Below are 26,325 nucleotides of genomic sequence, written 5' to 3'. Positions count from 1 at the left end.
TATGTTGTGCGTGCCCCATTTTGCTATACATGCATTTATGCCATTGCGTCCCATTTATCGACAGCGTTAGAAAACATGTTTATTCCAAAAGGGCATTTTATGATCTATTCCACTGCTTTTTTGTTACTTTCTGCTAGTCTTCAATGCTACTGTGCATTTTTAATATTTTCTTTGATGTTTAAGTTGTATTTTATTCTTGTTATTACAATGCTCTTTTCACTGTAAGCAGCTCTAGAATGTTATTTCAAAAAAGCAGGACACAAAGATTAAAGGGTCATCTTTTAAAAATATCCTGATAGGAGCTGGAAGAGGGCACCAGTGAGTGCCATCCTTACCTATACTATGTCTATCTCGCAATTCCCTGTGCTCCAACATCTTGCTTGGGTCTCTGTACAAGTGGGATGTTGCAATGTCCTCCAGGGTGTAATGCTGGAGCGGGGGTGGAGTGGGATGAAACTGCCCAGCTGGATTTACAATGGGCAACATTAGAGCTGGACTGTGCCGAGGTGCAGGGCTAATGGTGCACACCCTCTTGGCGGGAGGCTCAGAAGGAAGTGGGTCTCTCTCAAAGCTGCTGTCTTCCCTCCTGTAAGCAAGGCAAGGAAGGAAGGTTCCCATTAGTGCTAGGAAAGCAAATTTAGAAAGGCAATTAAATTAATAGATCCACTCTAAGAAAGCAACAAGTTCTTAATTGTACAAAGCAGAGGAGCAAGAGGTAATTAGCTAAGTAAAAATGAACTTGCTCAAAGGAGATTCATGCCAGACGAAACAACACTTTTGAAACATCATTTGACACTGCAAGCTTCCTCTTATTGCAAATACGTGGCCACTGGAAACTATGATAGGGACAAAGGGGTCAATCTCCCTTTCCTCCACAGATATTATTTACCCAAACACAAAGTTACGCAGGACCAAGTCAAATCAAGTAAACCGTAAGTTGAGCCTCCTGGCCTAGGTAAAGAAGTGATCCCCTTGTACCAGGGATACACTATCTCATTTGTTCGGCTCACACGGAACATTTCCATGTCACCAGCATTTTTGTAGGGTCTTCTAAGCCACTTGCCACAGGCCTATGAACACATTTTGGGTGCTGATTCCAAAAATGGGATCAGTTTTGCCTTATCACGAGAAAGCTACTTGAACCATTCACTAACGAGGATATGCTGTATCCCTGAAACTAGACATATTAGGGCAAAACCGATGCCAATTTTTGGAATCAGCACCCCAAATATACCCAGCAATATGTCTAACTTAAGACAGTAAAATGTGTGTTGAACTGTGTAATATGTTTCACAAGCAAAATGTTATGTTTCCTGAACTATTTTACATGCTTCACTATGGGGATGCTTTTGAAATTTCCTCTGTGCACACTTCTTGACAGATTTGGGGGGTCTGAATAATTAAGGGTGCAATCCAAAGGTGCAGCTGGGCTGGTGCAAGTTCCTTGCGCTGGCCCAATGTTGTCACGAAAGTGCTGTAGAGCACTTTTGCGCAGCTGCAACTGCACTTCAGCCAGTGCAAGGGACTTGTGCCAGACTCACTCCCTGTGCCAACGAAGGCCCTGTGGAGAGTAAGTTTGCCCTGGCCAAGCTCAGCTGGTGCTGGGATCTGGAGAGGGCGTAGGGAGGGCGGGGAGGAGGGGTGTTCTGGGGTGAGTGGTCAGTGGTCGTTCCTGGGGGCAGGTGGGTAGGGAGTGGGAGGTAGGGCTGGGACCTGACAGTTATGCCAGATCCTAGTCCCATTCCCGGACAACCCGGGCCGCTCGGATTTGCACCGATTGAGGTGGGGCAGATCCTAGTAGCCCCACTAGGACTGCAGTGGCTCTCCCTGGGTTTAGTGGAAAAGTTTCCCTTGCCTGGAGGTGAGTCTCTGGCTACCTGAAACTTGCCCTGGATACAACGCAGGTCCACTTGCCTGCCTGCCTGCTCCAGTGGAAGTTAGGATTGTGCTGCACATCTCATTTGTCAAGTACTACCAATGAGCCAGTGATCCACAGTCTTCTGTTTCTGATGCTATTCAGGTTGTAGCATAAGTGCAGTTTGCTGCAGTTTCCAGTTCATCTTCTCCTATGCATCCAACCAGATTACCAATGCACAGAAGCACTTGTGCACACTGATTAAAACAATCAGTGCCAAAAGAGATTTTCATGTGACTGCATGAGAATATCAAGATGATTTTTTTTTTTTTTTGGGCCTGGGGATTTAAGTCACTGCTCAAGTGCACCCTTGCACATCAGTAATTTTGAGTGGGGAGACATGCCCTGAAAATGTGCTGTACTGTGCACATGCCAATTCTCAATTTGACAAATTCTCCTGGTTGAAATGAAAGACAGGCAAGGTGTAGAACCATCTCACGGAACAGCAACAGAGAGTCACAGAGGACAACTGCTAATCCCTCTGCCAAAGGATGTGTGACAGACTAGTCATAATCTTCCAGAAATTATCTAAAACATTGGTTCCCAAACTTTTTAGCACTGGGACCCACTTTTTAAAATGACCCTCTGTTGGGACTCACCTAGGTTTACGAGCTTTTAAAAAAAAATTGTTCCACTTTACCAGCTGTTCAAGGCTCTGCTTTTATCCTTTTTATTACTGGGGGTGGGAATTACCTTCTGGAGTAGCCCTAAAGGCTGCTGCAGCCATTGGGCTACTGCCTGATTTACAAAGGCCAAGGGATGTGGCTATAATGGTGATTGGGCAGAAGTGCTCCGCATCCCCCAAGTAGCAGCTTAACACCCTTAATGTGCATAGCGTAATCTGCCCTGTCAGTTTTGCAACCCACCAAAAAAAATTGTGTTGTGACCCACCGGTGGGTCCTGACCCACAGTTTGATAATAAAGGATCACTTGCCTTAAGACAGGGCATGGAATAAGCTTCCAGTAGAAGGCATAAGAACTGGCAGAGATTTCTGGGCTCTGGAAACAGCTTGTTTACCTGTCTGGGCTGTGTCTCTTCCCATTTCCATTCACTTCCATCAGCAGCTCAGAGGAGTCCGCTGGGGATGCAGTGTTTGTATTCAGCAAGATGTGCTCATGCTGGGCCAAGTACTGGGAAGGAGTTTGTTTGGCTGCCCGGGCACAGTGTAGCAGCTCCCTCTGAAGAAGGGGAAGGTTGGCCTGCAAGACGAAGGTACAGCTTGCATTTAAATTCAGAAATGCAGTAGGTGCTATTGCTGCTGTCCATCTAACAAACCTGTGAAAGCAGATGATACTAAAACAGGGGCTTTCCTGTCACAGAGGTGCCCTTCTGAATCAAGGATGTACTCCAAGGCAAGCAAGCCTTCAAGAACAGAAAGAACTCTTTATACAGAGTCCCCTACCCTCCTCCCTTTTTAAAGACCATGCTGTGGCTGGTAAGTAGATTATTCACCTGCTCCTTATCTGTAACATTTCAGTTTGAGTACCAGAAATACCTTCCCCATTTAGAGTGATCCATAATGATAGGAAACCAATGGAACTGTTCTATGAAAAATATATTTCTCATGGTCCAATCATATTGGGACCTGGCGCAGTTGGAACTAGCACTGACAGTGCAAGGTTCTCTATGGCTGTTGCAAACAGCAACACACCATTCAGTGCAGCTGGGCTGCCACCATAGCAGAGGGCAGCCCTGTGCAAGCAGCCTGCCAGTGACCCCTGGTGCCAGTTTACAGCCCAATCCTAAACTCTGCGAGCACCAGCGCTGGGTGTGTTAAAAGTGATGTAAAACACTTTTCAACACTTTGCAAGTAAGTGATGCCAGCAGAAAAGCCTTCACTGTCTTGCAGGTATCTCATCCCACCGGGGCAGGGAAAGTGCTGTGTTGGTTGGCAGGGGGAGGGAGGAAAGGAGGTGGGAAGGGGGTGTTTTGGGGCAGGGGAGGGGTAGGGAGAAGGGCAGTTCAGGCTTGGAGGGGGGTGAGCAGGCCTTTGCTGTATCCTAACTTCTGGGCCTGAAAGCACTACATGGGGCTATTTGGTTATGTGCCAATGAATTAGCTGTCAAAAATCTGAGTAGCTCCATTGAGCATGTTGGGGCTCTACACAGGTGTAAGGGAACAAATGTTCCTTTATCCCTAGGAGGCTTTCTGTCTGCTCAAAGCCAGCTGTGTATACAGCATGGGCCTGTTGGCCCTGCTATGCCAATGTTGGATAGGATTGGGCTGTAAGTCAACACAGGGGGTGGACAGGAAGTGGGCAGTGAGGGGAGGGTGGATCTCCTTCCTTTCCTAATAAGATTTTGGGGAAAAGTGCTTTTGAACTGAGCCCACACCCTACCAAAAGTGTAAGAGATGCATACTCAGGGAGGATCCACATCCACTGTAGAAGGTATGCAAACCATTGCCATTTTGGCAGAACTCTGGTTTGCAGGAGAACTGCTTGAACAGGAAGAGCTTTTGGATGTTCTCAATGCACTGTGACTTACAACCTTTGGAAGATCTTACTCCCAGGCACTCACTCCCACTCTCCTTAGTGGTTCATAGGCTACAAGTCAACACAATAAGACTAATCACTAATCACCTTCAAGAATGGAATCACAAACGGACGAAGAGGGAAATTAGTGGCTTCCTGCAGTTTGCAGTGAAACTCCTCTATTGTCACTGTAGAATTCTGCAAAGAGAAACAAAAGTCTTACCAGCCTTCTCATGGATACAAAGAGCCTGGACTAAATGCATTTGCATCCCCTTTTCTCTCATGTTCCTTTTTATAAGAAAAATATCCTGATATAGCAAAGTAGAATTAAGCTGAATTTCCTAGATGTCAAGGGTTATCTAGAGCAGGTGCATGAAATGCATTTCATATAAGGGGTCAAAATGCATTCATGGCACCTGCTGAGGGCCAGAAGTGGCATCACTGAACAGGAAGTAATGTCATTAAGTGAAATAAGTACTTCGTTCTCATTAGCTGCAAATGGCAGAAGAGAAAATATGCAAATTTTGATCATTTTTCAAGATATGGGAGAGCCCAATACATTAAGAGAGCTATCATGCAGGCCACCCTGTCAGCAGCACTGCTTCTGCTGAGGTATCACTTCACAAGTCATCAACCATGCCTCCGCAGAAGTTGCACTGCTGAAAGGGAGAGCTGCGTGATAGTTGGGTTCTCCCAGTGCCTTGACAGCGTCTCCCTGGTTCACCCCCTTGGTCTGTGCCTTCCCCTGCAGCGTTCCTTGCCTTCTGAGGTCTCCTTCTGTCACTCCCTCCCAGAGCCATGACAGAAGCGGCACTGCTGAAAGCGAGGTGTTGGGAGAGCCCAATTGTCGTGTGGGCTGGATAAAGATCTTCCACATGCTAGATATGGCCCATGGCCTTATGTTTGACACCCGCTGTCTAGAATTCATTATAGGGCATCATTATGTTTTTACCCCACTGAACACTGGTTAGATTTCAACCAAACACTAGAATGTTATGAATTCACACTCCAAATGATCCTGGCATAGTCAAATACTCTAGTTCTTGGATAAAAGGTGTGCAGTGAAGATCCAGAAGAAACTAAAAATCAGTCTAGTCAGGAAGGCAAATATTTTAACAACCCCCAAAAAGCCCCACAACATTTAAATTGCTTAAAAAAAAAAAAAAGATGTTCTGCTGACAAGCATTTGACATAAGTAAAAGGCTCCATAACAAACTGCAGATGTGTCCACATCAGAATTCCTTGCTGTATTCAGTTCTATTAACACTCACCACTAATGCTAAAACAAGGGTCCGGACCTTCTCCCCAATTTCTGGTGAAATGTCATTGCCAAACTGCTGGAGGGTAGTAAGGAAGCGTTTCAATTTGCTGAGCTGGCGAGCGCCACAAGTAGCTGGCAGCTGCTGGTTGGTTAGTGAAGACGAAGAGGATGAAGCAGGCCCATTGCTGAACCTTTGAGGGGGCGATGGTGCACCATTCAGTGTTGGAGGAGAATGGTTCATCCCACTGGGTACTAAAGTGCCAAGAAAAGCAAAAACCAATTAAGATGATAGCCTTATTCTGAAACTGAGCTGCAAGATGCTGGCAAACACTATGCTGGTCACAAACAAACACAGATATTCTGTATTTAAAATTTAATATCTTAAAAAGACTCAAGCTTTAATTTAAAGCTCTTCCTCACAGCAGTGGTTCCCAAACTATGTGTTGTGGTGCCCGGGGCTGCAGCAGCAAATTCACAGGAACACTGTGGAATGTCCCCGGTGGCCTGGCTCTCTTGGGCACAGACATTTTGGATCATGTGAGATTTTGCACCATCCAAAATGGGGGTGCCCAGAAGAGCCGGGAAGAAGAGGCCTCCACAAAAGAAAGACGCTGCGACCCCCTAAGTTTGGCAACTGCTGCTCTACAGGATTCTGGACTTCTGCACTATTGGTAGGACAATAAATTCAAAAGACCTGGGGAAAAATACTTACAGTGCCATCCTACCTTGCACTGGAAAAGGCAGGCCAGGAGGCCTGCACTGTATCCAGCGCAAGACTGGGGCCAGAAGTTGTTACCCCCAGGTAAACCACCATGGCCCCAATGGGTTTCCTCGGACTTGTGCCACCTCAGGAGCTGCCAGCTCAGCCGGCTCCCAAGGAGGCACAAACATGCTTTATGGCACATTTGCAACCCTCCTAGGCAGGTGCAAGGGACTTGCACTGGCCTGGGGGGCCGGTAGGATAACGCCCTTAGTGTCATGGAATAAATAAATGGGAATAAATAAATTTATTGTCAAGCAATAAATAAAAAGTTAGCACAACAGCTTTGAAAATAAGTTCAAGCTTTACCCTAGGTGCCATACAAGTGATCAGAGATAGATGACCCAAGGTAGTTTGAAATTTTCAACTGCAACAGTGAATGATGTGGGAAATATAGCATGAAATTGTTGCAGATGCCTCTGAAATAATCAGGGGCTGAACTCTCCCCTTTCTTGTCAGTACTCACAACAAGGGTGTACCTGCTGGACCAAGCAACAATCCCTGATCTCCTCATACTTGGGTTACTTCATAATGATTGTCAGCCTTATTGGAGTCAAATATGTTATTTAAAAGGCTGAAGGAAACAAGAACAGGTTCTACCCCATAAAAGTGATTTATGCGGATAGTACAGTGGGCCCTCCGTGTCCGAGGATTCAGAACCCACAGGCTTCATCATCCATGGGTTCCAGTTTGGCTGTACTTGTCGTAAGAGGCGACTAAACAGCCACCGGGTAGATGGGACTCATCAGCCTGGGAAGGCAGCTCATCTGAGAGAAGGAAAACTCTGATCCCAAACCTCCACTGCCTTGTGGCTACATCCAGTTATGGAAAAGGCTTCAGGAGTCAACCTCGAGGCAAAATCAGGAGCCGGAGTCCCTGAGGCAGTTCATGGCCGAACACAGTCACGTTCTGGCAACTCCTGCGATGCTGCTGGAACCAACCGTATTGGCTTCTGCCTTTCCATTGGACCATTTCAGCGATGTGGAGAGGGGGGATTTGCTGCATGGGTAACAGTCTATCCTCCATATCTACTTTACCCAGGCTTCGCGCACTGGAGAGGACACTGTTCCAGAACACTATTCAGAGCGCGATACCCTAGTCTTCTGAGACTGAAGGGTGCCAACATAAACCCTTCAAACCAAGGCCCTCAGATCACCCTCCAGACCTAGGTTAGGGGGTACCCAAATCTGCGGATTTGAACATCTGCAGATTTTGGTATCCGCAGGGGTTCTGGAAACAGAACCCCTGCTGATAACAAGGCCCCCTATAGCACTGGCATAGCTAGAGGGGGGTGGGACACTAAGTTTTGCAGGGAGCCACTCCACAGCATGCAAGTGGCCCCTCCCCTTGGGTGCCATTCGCCTCCATTTAGTCTCCCTGCAGCGTGCAAGCGGCTCCTCCCCTCCCTTTTGGAGCCATCTGGGCAGAGGGGCGGCAAAACGGAGGCGAATGGCTCCCAAGGGGAGGGGCTGCTTGCACACTGTGGGGTGGCTCCCTGCAAAACTTAGTGCCCCTCCCCCCCTCTAGCTACGCCGGTGCCCTGTAGATCTATTGAAAAAGTCAGACATCTACATTTCGGAAAGCACTGCTCAATCGTGGCCTGCCAAGCCAGTGAAAACAACAGGTCGATTTAATTAGATTAACACACCAGCAGTTAACTCTTCCTGGCTTGGAAGAACACTGTTAGAATCAGAATGAAAGAGATGGAGTTTCATTTCTTCATAGTCAACAAAAAACAGTTAAGAAATATGGCCAAGCAGTTATAGTAAGAGGTATTTAATCCAAATTGCCCAAGTCTTACATGCAGCAGGGGTAAACGAGATGGGTCGGGGTCCACCGGAGTTGACAGGTGGCAATGGTGGCATGCTGGATGGAGAAGTTCTTGACTGTATCTTTACTTCCACAGGGGATCCTGGCATCACTGGCACCCTCTTCTCACTGGCAACTAGGATGGAAAGCAGAAGAAAACATTTAACCCGGTGTTATTTATTCATTCATTCTTACATCTCCCACTTGTCAGCCCAGACTAGCACTCAAAGCAACTCTAAATCCACACAAAGGTGCTGCATGGTTAGGGATATGCAGTGTTATTATGCAGTGGCATTAGTGTTCTCCATAGTGCAGATGGAAGATAGAGGATAAGTCTGGTCTAAGGTCCACTTAGGATGCAATCCTAACCCCTTATGTCAGTGCTTTCCAGCACTGACATAAGGGCAGTGCAGCTCTGAGGTAAGGGAACAAACATTCCTTACTTTGAGGAGGCCTCTGTGAGTGACACCCAACTGCAGGATGCAGCACATGTCCCACTGGAACAGCTATGCCAGTGCTGGAATGCACTGACGTAAGGGGTTAGGATTGTGCCCTTAGTGAATTCACGGCAGAAGGGATGAGATCGGAACTACAGACATCCTGTTATACAATCCACCAAACTCTTAGCTACTCTACAACTTCAACGCCCACATATTCTCCCTCTTCTCATACATACACATGCATATTTTGGTGAATGCCAACATTCACGTGTTCAAACACGTGGTCCAATTCTGGAGATACACCCTATTTATGCAAATAGTCTTGCACATCCCTATCACTATAGATCAGGCTGCAATCCATTTTATACAGGTCCAGGCAGCTGAGACCATCCACAGCTCCCAGAAGGAACCCCTGGGAGGGAGATCTTTCTTGACGGTCAGGTTTCCAAATAGTCATGGGTTGCCTCTATGAATAAGAATTGCTTCCAAGAGACAAGATAGGGGAAGCTACACAAAAGCAATCTTATCCTTTGAGTCAGTGTTTCTTGAATGGTGGCTCAGGACCCACTAGGTGGGTTGCGAGCTAATTTCAGGTGGGTCCCCATTCATTTCAATGGTTTAATTTTATTTTTATTTTATTTTATTTTTACTTGATGCTACCATGGTATGTGACTGCATTTGGGGAAATGTTACAGACCTGTACTTTTAACAAGCTACTATGTATATTCTTTTAACAATGATAGTAAATGGAACTTACTCCTGGTAAGTGTGGGTAGAATTGCAGCCTAGGATTGTTAAAAATTGTCCTGCGTGATGATGTCACTTCCTGTCATGACATCACTTCCGGTGGAGTCTGACAGATTCTCATTCTAAAAAGTGGTCCCAGTGCTAAATGTGTGAGAACCACTGCTTTGAGTTGTCATTTGAGTTTGTCATTGGCCTTTGTCAGGAAGGCTAACAGAAATGGAAGGCTTCCAGGACAAAAACGTGTGCAAACTATTTGCAAGGACTTCCTTAGCCACACAACTTGAAGCTTAGGGAAAGGAGCCAGAACAAAGTAAGATGTAGGTAGAACTCACACTAACACAAGCACTTTCACCTTTCCTTTCCAAATGTGGCGAACAGAGGAAGGACGGAATGCTGAAATTCCACACTTTCAGAAAAAGGACCCAGGTTCCAAGAAGACTCCCTGTGGTTCTTTCGTCATTGACCCCCCCCCTCCAGTATAACATTCTATTCAAATTTTAAAAAGGATCTCAACCAACTGCTTTCCTCAATGGGTGAGACCATCCTCCGTAGTGCAAGCAAATCTGTTGTGAGTCTCTGTTGCGCAGGCACCTTTATATAACCTTGTGGCTATAAAAGTCACGTCTCCTTCAGTAACACACTGGCCACTTATTAGCTCAAAAGAAACAAGAAATGGGTGCCTGTCTGATTTGATTATTTCACGGGCAATCTGGGGCTCTGTTCTATGATGCCTTTCAGAAACATATTAACAGGTTTCCAATGCATCCATCTGGGTCCCGTCTCCCCCCCCCCCCACTCTCCTTTTGTTAAGAGGGAGACAACTAGAAATGGAACGAACAGACAGTTGTCTTTCACTTCCTCATGGACAGAGTGTAAACCCCCAAGGGAGCCCTCATTTTTGACCACCTGCTTTTTCAGTCATGGGCGCCAAAAGGCCTGGAGGAGATCTGAACAACAACCTTTGCAGCGCTTGGCACAGCGCTGGAATTTGGTACAGCACACCAGCAGGCATGCGGAAATGCCTGCTCAAAAAAGTCAGACTAAAGACAGCTCCAGATTCTCTCTGCTGTCAAGGGAAAGCTGCTTCTATGCATCCGTAACCACTGAAATCATCAAATATATGTGGTCTGACAAAGCCTCTTCTGGAACAGAAACCTGTTTGCAAGTCCTAGAATAAAAGTAAAATATTCAGTTTCTAGGTAAATATGGGAAATGGGAAATATTTCCTTTCACCCTCCCCTACTTACAACCTTGAAGGTTTCTCTTTCCTTTGGTGTAGGGTCCCCAGATACATGTTCAACAAGTGTATGTGTGGACACATATATGTGTCACAGGAAATGCCAGTGCAACACTGCCAGCTCCTTTCCATGCAAAATGTGCAACAGTCCTGGAACTTCCTCATCATCAAATCTCTGGCATTACCAATGAAGTCAGTGGTCACAATACTCTTGCATTACAGTGTAACTGTCTCTCAGTTCACTAAAGGCCCTCAAGGAGACTTGCAACAAAAAATCATCATTACACCATCACAAAATAGCACAAGCTGGTCTACACCATAAAGATAGACTACAGCATCAGATATCCAAAACAAAACTGCTGAATCGCTTGCAAAAAGACCTGATGGAACATTGAAAGGTCTTAGCAAGTCTCCTGAAGCCTCCAACAGAACTGGCCTAATGGAAATTTCCAAAAAGGGTATTCCATAGGAAAGGTGCTACCAAGGTATCCCGAGCATGACTTCACCAGAGGTTTGATGCACTAGCAATATGGACAAAAGGCTAACACAACTGAAGCACTCAGCTTTGTAGCAGGGTTACAGCCCAATACTATCCAAAGAAGTAAGTGCCATTATAGTCATTAGAGCTTACTCCCAAGTAAGTGCAGATAGGATTGCAGCCTCAATACGGCATTCCTTGCACTCAGAAGCCTGTCACAGTTTCCAGGGAGGAAACGGATCTGAAGAAATCAGAGTTGGTAAGTGTGCAGACCAGAATGCCCCCAGACAAAAAAAAGGGGGGAAGCTTTAGGTTTTCACTGAATTACAATGACAAATTTAAAAAAAAATGCCACTTTGCAACTTCTGTTGACAATCTGTTCATCCGGAGGGAGGGGGGGAATGTGCTACTTGTGTGAAAACATGTGAGGAATTGAACAAGCAGAAGAACTCTTCTTCACACAGTGCTGAGCTCTGCTGTCCTTCACCTGAGAAACCCTGTGGAAATCCCAAGCACCTGTTTTTGTTTTTCCAGTCCTGCACCAAGCTGCCATTGGCTCCTTCCATTTTCATACAGGAAAACAGAATGTGCGGCAAGGCAAGAAAGAACTTGTTTTGGGTTTGCTCCAATGACAGTATTGGTGACAACAGTCTCTCATTAAGGTTTTGTCTTATAACAGACACCAAAATACACATATGGGAAAGCCCATTATTTACAGAGCAACAAGGAGCATCCCATTTCAACATCCTAGAGGACCTGCACCCATTCACGTTTATCAGCTCAACGTGACAACAGGTTCATTGGTTTATAGAAGCCAATTTAGAAACCATAAGCCCCCTCTTTAAAAGAACAAAGAAACAATCTTGTACTTGTAATCCTTTATATGTGTTGTGTGACGTACACTGGTTCCTGGAAAATGAGGGCATGCTTACATGCTAATATAAAGGAGCTATGGACCCCCAGTTGCAGACCACCCAAAGAGTCACTTATCAAGGAATCAAAAGCTGCTGGTAGCTCTGTCTTTTCACTGTTATTCATCCATTCTATTCCTAGATCCAAAGCATTAGTTGTCCCATCACAGAGTCTGCACAGTTTCAGGTGCGCATTTACTATGCAGCCAACTGTGTTTGTGTGTGTGTACATTGTAGAGAACAATGTAATATGTTAAATACAGATTTCAAGTCCTGACCCCTTCTTTACCTGCATATTGTGAACACCTTTATGTTAGCAAAGAGTATCTTGAAACACGCAATGCCAAAACCCACTAATGCTGTGCGTTAACATCAGTGCTGTAAAAATCAGCAGTTCCCTTTTGGAAGTGTATATGTGCCAAAGAGCCTAGTCCAATTACTTAAGGTAGCAAATAAGAGTTTGAAATTGGGGGGGGGGGGGGAGTGAAGAAAGCAGAAGCAGAGGTAGACTATTTCAATCTCACAGGAAATTCCAGCTCTGATCTTAGTGTTGCCATATTTAGAGTGGCTTCAACTTCATGGGGGGAATGGAAGCATGTGTGAACCACACTTTGTGTTTTCTGTATTCATTTGTGATATTCAATGAACAAGTTCTGTATTTTCCTCTGCAATCAGATGAGCAAGTTGCACAGACAGTAGCACATCTAGCTATGTGGCAGCATCCGTGATTGTCCGCAACATTCAAAGTGACAGATCAGAAAGGCAAGTCTTTTATGCTTCTTCTCCCCCTTGTATCTCAAATATCCAAAGTGTCTCACTGATGGAAGAATGTCAAAACTCAGAGCGGAAGGCATCTGTATTGAAAACTGGAAATAATTACCAAATTTGATGACAGCATTTCTCAAGGACTGAGAAGTTCAATGAGTCCATTTCCTATCTGGGTGCACACTTTATTCACTGCCAGGAAACCAGGATGTGGTGTTAACTTTTGCAAGATGTGTGGACAAGACGCACACAACACTGCCATTTCTTTACTCTATTTTTTCATCTAAAGGAATTCGACCATTTACAAAACTCATGTCTCAATACACCTGTTAGTCTCCATGGGTCCACAGGATACTTACACTGCTGGTGCCTGTACAAAATGTATGCTGCGTGGGCTGCTATCACACCCAACTAGAAACCAGAACTGTGACAACTCATTCCATATATCCAAACCATTCGAATATCAAAGATCCAAGCTATGCTAGCCCCAACACTTGCAGTATTGCCAGGTTGCGGCATTGGTAGTACCTGGGCTATGCCATGCCCAAGGTGCATAAACTCATGCTTGTGGCCACTGCCCAGCTCTGAAATTTCATCCAAGCAAAGGTTCAAACAACACATTTTTCTGAATGCAATACAAGACTTGTTTCGGGCAAATATTGAATAGACAGGGATATGTAGGAGTTTCTTTTAAATGACAATCATGTTGTAAAACATGTATTATTTCATACTTCAGAACTTCATTGCTTTAAATAGAGCCATTCGAACGCTGGCCCAGGGGCTGAATCTGGCATTCCGCCTGGGCGCCACATGATGTCCTCTATGATTGGGGGACAGGGACACTCTGAGCAATTGCATCTGCCCAAACATCCTGTCCCATGACCTTCTGGGATGCCGGGCAGCTAATGCAACTGCCTAGAGCATCCACGTCCCCTCATCATGGAAGACATTGTGCAGCACCCAGGACAAACAGAAAGAAGTGGTCCAAATGAGGACCACTTTTCCATTGCTCAGCAGTCACAACTTTGGGCACCGCTACTTTAAATAATAGTTTCTCTGAGTTTGGCAATGGAGAGGGAGACTTAAATTTGATTTAAAACCATCCTTCTACCAGTTTTACAGGCACATACAAAATACCTGAGATCCCATACTTGCTTTCCAAACTGAAGCTATTCTTGTAGCCTAACTTCTTTGAGCATCATATTAGCATTATTCCCTCCGTTAAGAGATTTTAAAGTCTTTAAAACAGGGAGATGTTTAGCATGTCATCCAAGTACACCACCAACCTCTAGTTTCTTGAACCCTAATCAAATCTGAGACTTTGTTTCTCAAGAAGAAGAATCATTGGCTGGGACAGTTTGGTCCAATGCTGCTGATTAAATAGTTTTCAGAAGCAAGTACCAACACTCTGTCATTCTCCATCATTCTTGCTCAGTCAGGTCCTCCTTTTCAGCCCACTGCCTGCTCCCTCAAGCCCCCCTTCCTTACAGGTTGAGCCTACTTATCCACAGATTTTATGCCCATGGATTTGGCTAATACAGGTCCCGTGAACCCATGCTGAACCAGATTTGGCCTAACCTGAAGCCTCCAGAGGCGACCGGAGCTCAGCTTCTCAGAGTTCTTTAGAGGCCATGCATGGCATTTAAAAGTCTCAGAATGGCTTCTGGGGGTGTGAAGGGCACTGCTGGTTACTGGCCCAAAAAATTGGATGTGCCCTTCTGGGACCTTGGGAGGCCATTCTGAGGCCTGTAGTGGCCATGAATGGCCTCTACAGGCCTCAGAATGGCTCTGGTTGCCTCCAGAAACCATGGATTTAGTTATCCACAGTTTGTGGTATCCATGGTGGTTCCTTGTGGGCTATCAAAGAGACAGCTGAGCTTATGTTTTTTATCACTAACTCTCTGCAGGCTATCAAAGAAATTCTGTCCTTCGTGGCCACATGAGGAAGACCTCATTCAACACCTTCACATATAGAAATCTGCCATCTACCTTTTCAGGATTTGGACTTGAGCCATTGATACCGAATGGCCACTAAAGTTATATTTTCAGGAGCAAAAGGAGTGGAAACAGTCAGCCCCGTTACTTCATAAACAATCACAGAACAGCCCCTTCTAATGGTACCCTGAATGTTCCAAGCAAACTTGATTTCATCTGTCCAAAACGAATACATCACTAAAAAATTTTCACTCTGTGAGACTTGAATGTTGTGCCATCTTTTTTGCCGCCCTTAATAATGCTTTTCCCCCCTTTTTCTTTTCTTTCTAGTTTGTTAAATGTGATCATTTGTTGCTTTTAACCCCTACTGTGAGTCACCCTGAGCTGTGAGTTGAAGAGTCAGGATAAGCTGAAAAGCCAAGTTCTGAGACTTGTATACAAGTTTACTTGGATAATGTTATTTCTAAACCAGACAAGGGGCAGTTTCAGAGTGCTACAGACAAGCATGCCCAGAAGGAAAAGAAAGAAAGCAAAAGATGAAATGCAAATGTTCTCATAACAATAATTCTGGGAACTATTGCAGTAGATGAGGACCAGTTCAGAAACAGGTCAAGAAAAGTCATCATTCCTAATCAGTCAAGCTATGCAAAACCCTCCATTTTCCTTAGCATGCAATTCTTTACACATTTTCCTGGAAGAAAGCCCCACTGAACACAGTGGAACTTAGTTCTGAGTAAACATGCAACAGTGCACCATTAGGCTCATTACAATGCTTGACCATCAAGCAGAGCACAGAGTCAGACCAGTTGTTTTACCCAATATCCCCCTCTGATCCAATCGATCCCATGATCAAGAAGATTCCTTACAATCTGCTTGTGCTTCCCAGGTATCATGTGCCATGTTTGTTTTAATGCATTGTCACAGAAACTGGATGAGATAATGCAAATATGATTTCTCACCTTCCCAGTCTGGTAACTGCTTATTTTGAACAATATGCTTATCTATTTCAGCTGCTCACCATCTGTTTCCAGTCTCTATCAAGCTAATATTTTTCATATTGGGAACTAAAAAGGGTGGGAAAGAATTCTCTTTTGTTTTCTAATTAGTACCATTCTTTTCTGTTTGAGGACATCTTGCCTTGCCCATTTATAACACCTCTAAGTACCGAGACCCTCAGTTGACAGGTAACAGTGGTATCAGAATCTGACAGCTGCTATCAGAACCAAGGCTTCCTTTCTCTGGCATAGTTCTATCCTTCTGCCACATTGACTTGCTTTGAGTTCTGGGTTCTAGAAAGAGTTCTGGGATACACACTCAGGTCTTGTAGGACACTGTGCAGGCCAGCTGGAAGCAGAGAAATGCAGCCTTGAACATGCCCTGCACTCTCAAGGTTGGACATGACAGCTAAGGACGAGGTGCACTGGATGAGCTATTGTTAATGGAAGCTTAGCCAACATTAGTAGTCATCTCAGTGATGAACCTCCAGATAAGCTTCCATGGAAACCCAATGCTTCTCAGAACTCAGTTGGAAAACCACTGCCTGATTGAACTGTAACCTATGTGGTTCAGCACATAACAGCATGTCTGGTATTTCACAGTACATTGTAAGCACAAGCTGAAAATAGCTAGAAATAGGGCACATGGAAACAAAGCTGTCACAGGGGAGGGGAAGGAACAGGAACCATGCAGAAATTATCTACAGCAGAAAGGGCAGGAAGCCATGGCCTGCCACCATCAAATGAATGCACAAAAGTGAGTGGGTCTTTGGGGGAAAATTCTTGGTCTGCACAGAAGAATCAAGCCTATGATTAAAATACTTTTCAGATGTTAAGCTTTCTATAATAAGAATGCTAGTGTATATCGATACTTCCCAAAAGCTTCAAAAATGTACACTGGGGACACGTGGATTTGCCAGCAAAAAATATTGATAAGAACCAATTATCTTTCGGTCACAGCCTATCCAGAGTGCGTCAAGGAAACTTTCATGGGAATTATTTTCAATGACCCATCACCGCCTACACATTCTCTTATTTCACCTCTGCTGCTACAAGCCTTATTAGTCATCCTGAATCCTGTCCTAAAGGGAGAGAGAAGGGGGGAAAAAAATCATAATTTCCCCCCCTTCCCAAAGTGAAATCAAGAGACAACACATCAGAATAGTTTTCTGCTACTTCCAATACAGTTATCTGCATAGCACCATATCTACCTATGGCCATTTTGGAGCCTTTAGCGCTAGCTGACTATGAGATAGTAGCAGCAACAGGAGCAGAACTAATGGGGAAGTGGAAGATTAGAAAGCAGTCCTCAGGCTAGGACTAATCCAAGGGCTGCTACTTGCTGATCACAGGGAAGGTTTGTTCAGCAGCGCTGTTGTAAGCTGAAAGGCTGCCATTTACTTGAACATGGAATGTTGCTTTGGGTGCCAAGCCACAGCTAGGATGTGGGTGTTCATTGCTTTTTCTTGGTTAATCTCCCCCCCCCCCCAACCCTTTAGGACAGACCATAGTACTTCTAGAAATAGGTCTCTTCCTTGATGGCAATTCACATCTACTGAATAATGACCATATTCACTTGTTATATTCCCATTTCCTTGAGTGCTGTGAATGGATATTCAGAGCACTCACAGAAAGACATAAATGACCCCAGCATTTAGAAAAGTGGATGTCGGAGTATGGGTGAAAACCTAACCCCTTGGAGTTTTAATTCTGCAGGATGCAGTGGGAGGAGAAGGGATTTAACACCTCTTGTGAGTTCTTGGCAGCTTGTAGGATTGGACCCCAGAAGCATGGGCCAAATACTAGATAATTCAAAAATAAATACATGCCTCTCCCACACACAGCTGTTTCATTTTATGCTCAAATCAGCATCGAAAGCAAGTATAATATAAGCTTGATACAGCAGAGGATTTTACAATTCAAAACCAGTTGAGAAAGCATTTAATATGGGGAGCCACATAAGCTTTTCTTTGTTACAGAGGAGGATAGACAGCTTTGTTTGCCTTCCCTTCCATGAAGCCAATCTGAAGCATCTGTCATTCAAATGCTATTGATTTATGGCTTGGAAATTTTGATGGATTCTCTTCATCCTTTGCCATCACACATTTAATTTTTAATAACTTCTGAACATAAGAACTTAAGAACAGCCCCACTGGATCAGGCCATAGGCGCATCCAGTCCAGTTTCCTGTACCTCACAGTGGCCCACCAAATGCCCCAGGGAGCACACAAGAGACCTGCACCCTGTTGTCCTCCCTTGCATCTGGCATTCTGACATAGCCCATTTCTAAAATCAGGAGGTTGCACGTACACATCTTGGCTTGGAACCTGCGATGGACTTTTTCCTCCAGAAATTTGTCCATTCTAGGTCAGAGATGCTTCTGCTTGCTTTCCCACTGTACAGAGCATGACGCAGTAGAAGCAGAAAAGATGGGACTGAAGCAATAACATCTTTTCTTTTTCTATAAGGATTGACATCCCCATTTGCAAAGTTCTCAGCTGTTGAAAGCAGTGAATAAACAAACCTGTCTCCTGGTTATTACACTAGGATGTCTGCAGAATGACTGAAAGCCTCCAACCTGTTATTCTCCCTTTCAACCACAGAAAACCTTTTCCCACTAAGAATTTTCTTCTAAAAGATGGAACCAAAAAGTTAAATTTTGGTAAGACTGCACATAGCCTCATTCCCCTAAGCACATGGCCCTAGTGATGATTAAACTCTACTCATCTTATCACAAATTCTACAAAACCTAAAATACCATGTTCAGAACAGAGTCTGCAAATTTGTAACTTTCAGAAATGTTGAGTTTAATCATTCATTCCAAAGACAGGGTGAGGGTTTTCTCGGTGTTGCATAACTTCAAAAGGATATGCATGTAATGCCTCCTGAACTTTTCAATTTAAAGCAGGGGTCCCCAAACCCTGGCCCGGGGGCCAGATGCGGCCCGCAGCACGTCTCTGTCCAGCCCGCAGCCAACCTCTTATCCCCTGAAAGCCTCTGGCCCACTCAACGGAACATGACCAGAACTGTGTTCTGATTGTAGCTGGAGGGTGTTCTGAGGGCCAGAGAGGTTGAATGAATGAGCCCATTCATTCATTTTATTCATTCATCTAAGTTCCAATTTATTTATTTAAATTTTATATTTAAATTTTTTCTGGCCCTCCCCACCATGCCAGATATTTGAAGCGGCCCTCTGGCCAAAAGGTTTAGAGACCCCTGATTTAAAGGACCATGCCAGTATCATGAAACATTTTGCTTTATTGCCAGATTATGAATGCCACATTTTATATTCCTAATTATAACAGTACAGGCATGCCCCTATCTTTTAAAAGGGTAACCCCAGTATCAGCAGAACCACAGATAACCGTAATTGCGGATAACAAATCTGTGTACTTTATACCAGAGTACACCTGTATTTATATAGCACGTTCTCAAAGTGCTTTACGTACATTCTCAGGAACTCTTACAACAGCACTCTAAGGTAGGCTAGTATTCTCTCCCCCACTAAAGATGGAGGTGGGAATGGGCCTGAGATAATCATGGCAGGGGTAACATATAACACGGACTTCTGAGTTCCACGATTCCAGTGCCATTTACTCTTAATGGAAATAATGAGACCACTATTATGCTTCCTGCAAACAACCATACTCAACACGTATTATTAATCATCCCTGCTGGATCAGGTCAAGATCCACCCGGTCTAGTGTTCCATCTCTCACAATGGTCATCAGATGTCTTTCAGGAGTCTACAAGCAGAACAAAAGGGACGTAGCACTCCCCTAACATCGTCTCCCCCCCCCCCCACCAGCAATCAATATCCAGAGGCATACTCCCTTCTGGACACAGAGGTTCCATGCTTTGCAGTCAATGACACACCTTTCCTTCACAAATTTGTTCATACCCTCCTTCTAAATTCACACACAACCCCCAATCCATTCACAGCACTAAAGAATTTGCAAATGGCCAGATTTTCTTGGAACTGTCTACGTCCCAAGCATGGTTACTCAACAATCAGCACCAATGAATTCAGCAAGCCTAACTTCGAAATAGGTATGCTTAGGGGTGTAGTTTCAGTTTGTCTGAAAAGTTTTAACTAAAGTTGAAAATGACAGGGAGTTCTAACAGGCAGGTGCAGAAGAAAAACATGAGATGGAAATGTCTCCTACCTCACCATTCTCTGCATATTCCTGCTGCAATTTAAACTCCTTCACTGTAACAATGAAGCTGAGCTGAACTGTCCAGATGCGAACATCTGTTTCTCATTTGCTTCAGCCAAAAAAACATTAGGAAGATTAACGACTCCAAAACCAGGACTGCTCCAGACATAACAAGCAAACCTAAAACTACTCCGGAGCAATAGCTGCTATTATGGAACCTGTGACAAAGTCTATAACCAAGGTGATTTTTCTTACCATTCCCACAAGCTCAGAAATCACTAAGACATACACAGACAGTTGCAAGCTGGCAGACAGGTAAAGGATTCATAGGAAATACAATTGGGACTTCCCCACCAAGATCAACCTAAGCACTTAGGGCACAATCCTAATCAACTTTCCAGGGCACATGCAGCCCTGAGATAAGGGAACAAATATTCCCTTATCTTGAGAAGGCCTCCATGACTGTCATGTGTCTCTCTCTCCCCCCCCCACACACACACACTGCAGAATGCAGCACATACCCCATTGGCACGCTGCATCAGCCCTGGAAAGTTGGAAAGAATCAAGTTCTTAGAGTTTACTGTAAGGGTACTTCCATGCAACCTAGAAACCCGAAATTGGGTACACAAGTAATCAACAACCATGATTATTAGTAACATCCAAAAGAGACATTTGTACATCACTTCCTCAGAGGAGGAGGAGATGAGGATGTGAAACAAAATCCAAAATAATGAAGGCATATTTATTCCAGATACAAAGCTAAAATTTGATATAGACTCAGTCCCGTGTTGCAAATGTGCACATTTCTCAAGGGACTATCAGAGCTAAAGACATTGATGTCTACCTCATTATTTAAGCCAGTTCTTCAGGGCAGAGGAAGACCATCAATAAAGAGGAAAAGTTGCTGGGCTTCAGCACAGTACACCCCTGAATCAGGCTTAGGTAGACTTCCAGTAACAACCTGAGACACAAGCACTTTTGGAATGCAAGATCAATGTACCAGTGTGGTATATGCTTTCTAAATACAGCTTCATACCAATGACCTACATATGCCTATACTGCAGGATGGATCACAAAAGGTCCCTTGAATACCATATAAGCAAGCTGCAGAGGAACCAAGCCCCTTCCTGTTCCTACGGAATAAGGTCATTAGGCAGTACAACGTCTGGAATGGGGCAATCAATAGTACAGCAGTGATGATGGCTGCTGCCCTCTGAAGTCTCCAGTGGTGTGGTCCCAGTTCAGCAGTGTTCTGAATTACCAAGTGTGCCAGGTGTGTAGATCAGTGATGAAGCACGTACTTCATCAAGCTCAGAGGATTATGCTGTGGCGTCTGCATTAAGCCATTTCTGCCCAACGTTGCATATATGCTATGCAACCAGGACCAAATGTATACACATGTGGGCTGGGCAGAAATGGGTTAAAGGTAGCAAGATTAGGGAAGATCTTTGCATGAAGCTTGGAGAGCTGATGCTCATCAGACTGGAGAACACTGGCTTCATACGTCCTGGTACCTGAACCTGAGTGCCCTTTTACTGGCACAGAAGCACTTATGAGTGGAATGAAAAACAAGCAATAGCATCCCACAAAGGGAATGGACCAGGGTCACTCAATATGAGACCGACATTCTCATGTTACACAAGATCCCATCAATATAAACAGCACAAGAAACATACATTCTATAGTACTGAAAGCACATTGGCTGAACCATTTAGAGGAACAAAATAGTTTTACAGTATGTGCTAATTTAACGCAGTGTGTGGGAAGTCTCGTGTGCCTACTACGTTAAAAACAAAAATTGCCATAAGCAACCATCATCCAAATGGTACAAGATTATTAAATGCAGTAGGGGGGAAGCGTTTCAACCCAATGCAAAAGATAAAAATAAAGGCCTATTCCCATACACTCTCTGTGCTGATTACAGCAAATCTGAATAAAAAATGCTTTGTATTTATTTCATGCTGAACTCCATGATCAGGATGACTTACGTATGTATTTAATGCTAAACACATGTTGCTCTTGATGACTTCAACTTCATGCATGGATTTTTACACAAGTCTTTTCTGCCTCCTCTTAACCCCCCCCCCCCCCGTTCCAGAATAACACTTATTTTACCATTCAGGAAAAGAGGTCCTGAAATGAAGTAGAGAAAAAAAAACTCCCACATTAAGCCTGCAATCCTATGCTTACCTAGGAGTAAGTCTCATTGAATCCAATGGGACCCACTTCTGAACAGACATGTATAAGGCTGAGTTGTAAATTTTCCCTTTTGTGTTCATCTTGCTCTATTACAGGGGTGTCAAACACAAGGTTCATGAGTTGGATGCAGCCCCTGGAAGCTTTTCATCCAGCCCCTCGGCTCTCCCACCACCACCACCACCAGCTGCTCTCAGCTGCTGAGCTATGCTGAGATGTCACTGCTGAACAGGCAGCCCACGTGATAAATTGGGCTCTTCCATATCTAGAAAATATAATCAAGATTTGCGTATTTTCTCTTCTTCACTTGTCGTTACTAAGTGAGAAAAAAGTGCTTATTTCTGGTTACTTCCTGCTTAATGACATCACTTCCTGCTTAATGACATCACAGCCTGACTCACAATTGTTCAGGAAATATGTGGGTTATGGGGGTTTGAAATGAGTCTTTTTCCTCAGTTATTTAATCCATTATTTAAAACAAAGATAATAAGTGATAATAAAACCAGCCATAATTGATGATTTGGTACTGGTTCGTAGGACCATGAATAGAAATAGGGAACTGAAGCATCATTTAGGCATATGTCTTGCTTTTGTATAGCGATAGAGCCTTGTTGGATTGAGGTTATTAGTTGCATTAGCCAGGTATTAAAGCAATCATTGCTTGTGGGTATGTATATTCTCTGGAATTATCTGCCTATGGAAGCTATCTGAAGGACAATGGAAATGGACTCTTTGTGCCCTTACTGTAGCTAAATGACTCATCCTGAAATGTTGGAAAAAAGAGGAAAAATATAAGGAAAGAGAGAGTGTACACATTATACACACACATACGTATTTTCCCTTAATTTTCACTCCTTTAATTTTTTCCCCTTTTTTCTTTTCCTTTATTTTTTCTTTCCACATTTGATATTTAGTTTAGCAATTGTATTTTCACTAATGAAGGAGATTTAAAAACAAGAGTTTAGTGAACTGGATACTAACCTAAAGCTCAGAAAACAGTCACTACTAGACATCCCTGTCTATCACTCAATGTGAGTCCATTCTCTTCTCATCCCACTCTAGATAATATCTTGGTCTCAACATCTGAAGACTTTTAAACAAAGGCCCTTCTGGGAGCTGCCTGCCATCTCCAACCAGGATCTGATGATGTCCACCCAAAAAGGGTGGGTCAGAGAAGAGACTGCAGTATTTAAATCCAGTTATATTTGATTGTAAGCAGCAATATTAGGTTTCTATGGCTTTCTCCAAGCACAGGGTGATGGGAGGGACCAAAACTATTTCCTCACTGATCCACACAGCTTAATAAAGCCCCTCCCTCACATGTCTTCAGCAAGCATGCCCAAGAGGCTTAATTAAAACACACTTATAAAGTATTTTATAACCTTTTCCCAGATACGTAGGTGGTCTCCCCTAGGCAAGGTCATGTCTTGCCCCAGATAGTCACCCCGATCCAGCAATCTTTTCCATGTGCAGAAGTTGTGACATTTGGAGAGCTCCCCCACTCAGAACTGCTTCTCTATCCTCTCAAAAGGAATGAGGCAGACATACAAAGGAATGTCCACATGCCGTGGCTCCCTCCACCAACATGAATGTGGAATTCCATGATCACAAGTCCCATGAGCAAGTTGAGACTGCAGAGATCTCTGGGTTCGACTGTGCATAACTGCTAAAACTGAACGCTTCCAACATTAACATATTCAGCCCGGACGTGTTTGCAGTTGTGCTACAAGACAAAAGGGAGCCAATGAGGATAACAGAACATGGAAAGAACACAAGGATGAGACTGTCCAGCATCAAGGTCCACAAGGAAAGGTTTATTGTAAGGCAAAAAGTCAATGCTAATGTGCACCATCTAATAATACTGAAAATAATGTACATAATGGTTACTGACCAGGGTCTCTTCCACCCTGTGATGCTTTGACCCCACCTTTTTACAATTGTGTTTTCCCCTCTCTCCTCTCCCCACGGTATGTGCCGCTTTTATGTATACTTGAGAATAGCACTTTATGTATCAGATAAAGAAAGCTTATGCTGAAATAAATCTGTTCGTCTTTAATGAGCTGCAGGAGTCCTTGTAGTTTCTGCTGAAACAGAAGCGTCAATCCCTCAGAAAGGACTGAGTCTTACAGTGCAAGTCTAGGCATGTCTACTCAGAAGTCTCATTGTGTTCAATGGGGTTTATTTTCAGGAAAGTGTGCAGGATTGCAGTCTCAAATTGTGTTCCTTTTTGCTTCTCATTCTAGGGCTATCAGCATGTTGTGTTGTTTATGCTTATACAGACATTTATATATGGATGCATCTTTTGTGTGAATGACTGTAGAAGTATTCATTTTAAAAAATCAACACAGGGACGCTTCATAAATGCAGAGTAGAGACTGCTTGTACTGCTCTGTGCATTCAGGTCTACATTAACAATCATGTACTCTGTACACATAATCCTTCTTCAGTTGTCACCCCTCCAACATATATTCAGCAAAGACATAGATAGAGTGGGTGAACTGGAGTGTGCTGGCTAGTGATGATTTTGGATGTTTTTGCAATGGCAGGCGCTGAAGGCCCATATGCTTTCTCTGCACCAATGTAAACCCTGTCCAGGTTAGAAATAAACTTTGTATTTGAGAAAACTTTAGATCAGTGTTTCTCAAATTGTGCTCTTAGGAGCTCTGGGGCTCCCTGAGTTCAGAGGCTCCATGAGCACACCATAAGTGGCAGAATGAGTGCACACTTTCTCCACATACGTATAAGAGGTATCTGCTAAACTTGTTTGGTGTCTGCTTACAGTTTGGCTGTACTTGTCGTAAGAGGCGACTAAACAGCCACCGGGTAGATGGGACTCATTAGCCTGGGAAGGCAGCTCATCTGAGAGAAGGAAAACTCTGATCCCAAACCTCCACTGCCTTGTGGCTACATCCAGTTATGGAAAAGGCTTCAGGAGTCAACCTCGAGGCTAAATCCGGAGCCGGAGTCCCTAAGGCAGTTCATGACTGAACACAGTCACATTCTGGCAACTCCTGCAACACCGCTGGAACCAACTGTATTGGCTTCTGCCTTTCCCTTGGACCATTTCAGCGACGTGGAGAGGGGGGATTTGCTGCATGGGTAACAGTCTATCCTCCATATCTAGCTTACCCAGGCTTCACGCACTGGAGAGGACACTCTGTTCCAAAACACTATTCAGAGCGCGATACCATAGTCTTCCGAGACTGAAGGATGCCAACTGGCTAAACTTGTCAACATTAGTAAAAAAAACTTAGGAAAATTCTTCTGGTACTGCTGGCCACATGGCAGTCTTGAGACACGGAATGCTTAACCTAAGATTTATAGACAAGAAACATGCATAGGAAATGGGAAACTTAAGTAAAAATATTTGAAAGGAGAAAATTTGCATCCACAAATGCATTGTGGAAGGACAGTAGTTCTTAGCAATGAAGTACAAACCAATGCAGAGAGCCATTTAACCTAGACCAGTGTTTCTCAAACTGTGGGTGGGGACCCACTAGGTGGGTTGCGAGCCAATTTCAGGTGGGTCCCCATTCATTTCAGTATTTTGTTTTTAATCTGTCAGACTTGATGCTATCATGGTATGTGACTGCATTTGGGGAAATGTTGCAGAACTGTACTTTTAACAGGCTACTCTGTATATGCTTTAACAATGATAGTAAATGAGACTTACTCCTGGGCAAGTATGGGTAAGATTGCAGCCTAGGATTGTTAAAAATTTTCCTGCTTGATGATGTCACTTCTGGGCATGACATCATTTCTGGTGGGTCCTGACAGATTCCACTTCTTAAAAGTGGGTCCCATTCCAAATCTTTTGAGAACCACTGACCTAAATTGGGATTTTATCCAAACAGCAAAAGTATCCTCAAAGTAAAAACCTCAAGGACACAAGATTCTGAGGCAAAGACCTCCTGTTAACTATAGTAACTAGAAAGTGTATTAACTCAATTAGGGCTGTAATCTTATACTGCACACACCTACTTGGAAATAATCCCTTTTTGATTCAATGGGACTTGCTCCAGATTCCATTTACCAATCTCATCTAAAAAGCAGGAGAATAATGAAAGAAGCAATTACAGAATAATTCTCAATTTAGCACTAAAGGAATCAAGAGTCAAAGAAGCCTACAAAACCAGACATCAAGGGGGTAAACCTCATCAAGAGTGGGTAGATTCGAGAATGAAGACTGCACTGAAAACAGTTCCATGCAGACAGTATCTGCTCTTTGAAGATGCAATCTGGCAT

The 26,325-nt window shown here is 44.0% G+C and overlaps 1 protein-coding gene across 2 annotated transcripts in view; it reads right to left on the bottom strand.

The window, feature by feature from the left end:
• Window positions 1–26,325, bottom strand: part of CBFA2T2 (CBFA2/RUNX1 partner transcriptional co-repressor 2) — a 95,688-nt gene that overhangs the window by 14,554 nt on the left and 54,809 nt on the right. For both annotated transcript variants that reach the window (XM_066623662.1, XM_066623663.1), the window contains exons 2-6: window positions 8,212–8,355; window positions 5,661–5,902; window positions 4,498–4,587; window positions 2,934–3,115; window positions 336–586 (exon numbers count right to left, since the gene is read on the bottom strand). In XM_066623662.1, coding sequence (XP_066479759.1) covers window positions 336–586; window positions 2,934–3,115; window positions 4,498–4,587; window positions 5,661–5,902; window positions 8,212–8,355 — 909 coding nt within the window. The remainder of the gene's footprint in view (window positions 1–335; window positions 587–2,933; window positions 3,116–4,497; window positions 4,588–5,660; window positions 5,903–8,211; window positions 8,356–26,325) is intronic.

Source organism: Tiliqua scincoides, chromosome 4 (genome assembly GCF_035046505.1).
Source record: "Tiliqua scincoides isolate rTilSci1 chromosome 4, rTilSci1.hap2, whole genome shotgun sequence".
NCBI classification, from domain to species: Eukaryota; Metazoa; Chordata; class Lepidosauria; order Squamata; family Scincidae; genus Tiliqua; species Tiliqua scincoides.
Note: the sequence above shows the minus strand (reverse complement) of the source record. Positions and strands in the feature narration are given on the sequence as shown.